The sequence below is a fragment of the Numida meleagris genome, chromosome 1, assembly GCF_002078875.1.
Source record: "Numida meleagris isolate 19003 breed g44 Domestic line chromosome 1, NumMel1.0, whole genome shotgun sequence".
Taxonomy (NCBI): domain Eukaryota; kingdom Metazoa; phylum Chordata; class Aves; order Galliformes; family Numididae; genus Numida; species Numida meleagris.
Window position 1 is genome coordinate 192,165,947 of NC_034409.1, and position 2,510 is coordinate 192,168,456.

Sequence of the window (2,510 nt, forward strand, 5' to 3'; positions counted from 1 at the left end):
GAGGGCCGCCCTCGCTCCTCACCTGCTGCAGGTCTGCGAAGGGGACGGGCTCGCTGGCCAGCACCTGGTGGGGCTGGTTGGTGAGCGATGGCAGCAACGGGAGCTTCTTCCAGTGCGTCAGGCTGTTGCTCAGCATGGCCAGGCGCGTGCTGCGGGTGAAACGTGCACAAAGCTCCCAGAGCCCCGGGATGGGAACGGGGCGCTGGAAGGGAGCAGCCACCCCAGAGGGGGACCCACCACCCCAGAGGGGGACCCACCTGTACTGCCGGGCTCTGTCCATGTATTCGTGCTGCTCCATCCCTTGCGAATCCGCTGCTGACACGTCGATGATGTTACTGGGGAGACACGAGGGGCAGGTTGGGTATCAGGGGACGTTTCTTCTCCAAAGAAGCGGTGAGGCAACCCGACCCGCCGAGTCCAGCACTGAACCCTCGGTGCCGCATCCCTACAGCTCCTGAACACCCCCCCCCTAGGGATGGTGACTCCATGCCACGAAGAAATTCTCCCTGATATCCAATCTAAACACCCCCCTCGGCACAACCCGAAGCCGTTTCCTTGCATCCTACCGCTCGTCCCCGACAAAAAGAGACCGACCCCTCCTGGCTGCAGCCTCCTTTCAGGGAGGACGTTGAGGGCAATGAGCTCTCCCCTCAGTCCCGTTTCCTCCACGCCGAACAAGCCCGGTTCCTTCACATTCTCCTACCTTGTTTTCCCCACCCTTCACTGCTCCATTGCCCTTTTCTGAATACGTCCCAGCACCTCTCGCAGAGAGGAGCCCACGCAGACCGGGCGGCTCGAGCCGTGCCCAACCCCAGGGGCTTACATGGCCGTCTTGGCAAGGATGGAGGACAGCATGGCCTGCTCGTCGGTGCGGGCCGAGGGGAGGCTGTGGCAGCTCTGCTCCGCTCCATTCAGCACTTTGTTGGGAGGGCTGGCCGCCGGCTCCAGCAGCCGCTTCGTCTCTTCTTCCTGGGGGGGAAGAGGCAGAAAATTGCAAGAAGGACCAGAGCAGGGATCGGCCCCGGCTCCTCTTCCCCAGTTCCTTCACACCTCACAGCGCCCGCATCCCCCAAGGGGGGGTCGGTAAACACAGCGGCCCTGCTGCCCACCCCGGGTCGCCCACCACGTTCAGCCCCCAGGGGGCAGCTCCTTGGGGTCCTCAGACCCTTCCCCACCACCGCAGCCCCCCCTCCCTCCACGCTGGGTGCTCTCCAACAGCTCTAGGCCCTTCTTACACTGTGGCACACAAACCCGTGCCCAATACTCCAGACCCCCATAGGCCCTCGCAGTCTCCCACAGGCCCCATAGTCCCACACATGCCCCCCATAATCCCACACAGGCCTCCCCACAGGCCCAAGAGACACCCATACTCCCACACAGCCCTCTCCAGGCCCCCACACAGGCCCTCCCCCACCAAGCCCCACCTGGTCGGAGGCCTCGGCCTCAGAGCTATAGCAGCAGCCCATGACGCGCCGCCGCCGCTACGGGGTCCGGCAGGGGCCGCACCGCCCCTGTCACGTGAGGGAGGAGCGACGACCACACCCCTCCCACCGCCGCTTCCTCTTCCGGTCTCCCCCCCACCCGCGTCACGTGGCGCGGGCGAGCCAATAGGAAGAGAAGAAGGCCGCCCTCCGCGCCCTCCTCTCCGCCGAGCCGCAAGGCGGCGCCGTCACGTGAGGGGGAACCAATCAGCGAGCAGCGAGCGGCCCCGCCCCCCTTTCCGGCTGGGGGGGGGGCGCGGATGGGTCACGTGCGTGGGAGCGCCCAGTGCTCCCAGTGCTCCCAGTGTCCCTGTCCTCTGTGCCATCCCCACTGCCGGGTTCACAGAGTCCTCCGAGCGGTTCTTGGAAACCACAACCCGCGTTGGGGAGGGACAGCGTTGGTGCTCTGTGGGGGGGAAAGCGAGTGGTTGTAGAAAAAGCATTGGGGAGGGCAGTATACGCGCAGGGAAGGGCTGCACGCCTGGGGAGAGCGGCTTGGCACGGCCAGAAAGATTGCTGAGCGGGCCCAGAAGGGAATAAAACTGCATTGGATGCATTGTCTGTTGGACGGTCACCCCTAGATACCAGAATCCCACTGCATCCCTACCCCATCCCATCCAAATCCCCACTGCATCTCTACTCCATCCTCATCCCACCCCATCCCCATCCCTCTACCCCACCCCTACCCCATCCCATCCCCATCTTTATCTCTACCCCCTCTCTACTCCATCCGCATCCCATCCAAATCTCTATCCTATCCCACTCCATCCCCATCCCACACCATCCCCGTCTCTACTCCATCCCCACCCCCACCCCATAACCCGTCCCCGCTCAACCCAGTAACCGGAGCCGGCGCAGCCTGTGTCTAAGGTGTCACCATCAATAATTGAGCACAGAGCGGAGCCCGGCTGGGGACCTGGGGACACACTGAGCGCCGCCAGAGGTGGGGACCACCCGCAGCCAGGGATCTCCCACGAATCCCAAGGTTTGGGGTGAGAAGGGCAGGGCACTCGGCGCAGATTTTGGGGT

The 2,510-nt window shown here is 64.3% G+C and overlaps 1 protein-coding gene across 1 annotated transcript; it reads right to left on the reverse strand.

Annotated features, from left to right (window-relative positions):
• On the reverse strand, window positions 23-1,588 carry LAMTOR1 (late endosomal/lysosomal adaptor, MAPK and MTOR activator 1; the record flags this gene model as incomplete). The annotated part of the gene is given in 4 exon segments (XM_021383602.1): window positions 23-149; window positions 258-335; window positions 824-969; window positions 1,425-1,588. Coding segments are annotated over 4 exon segments (393 nt in total), but the record flags the coding sequence as incomplete, so codon positions are not given.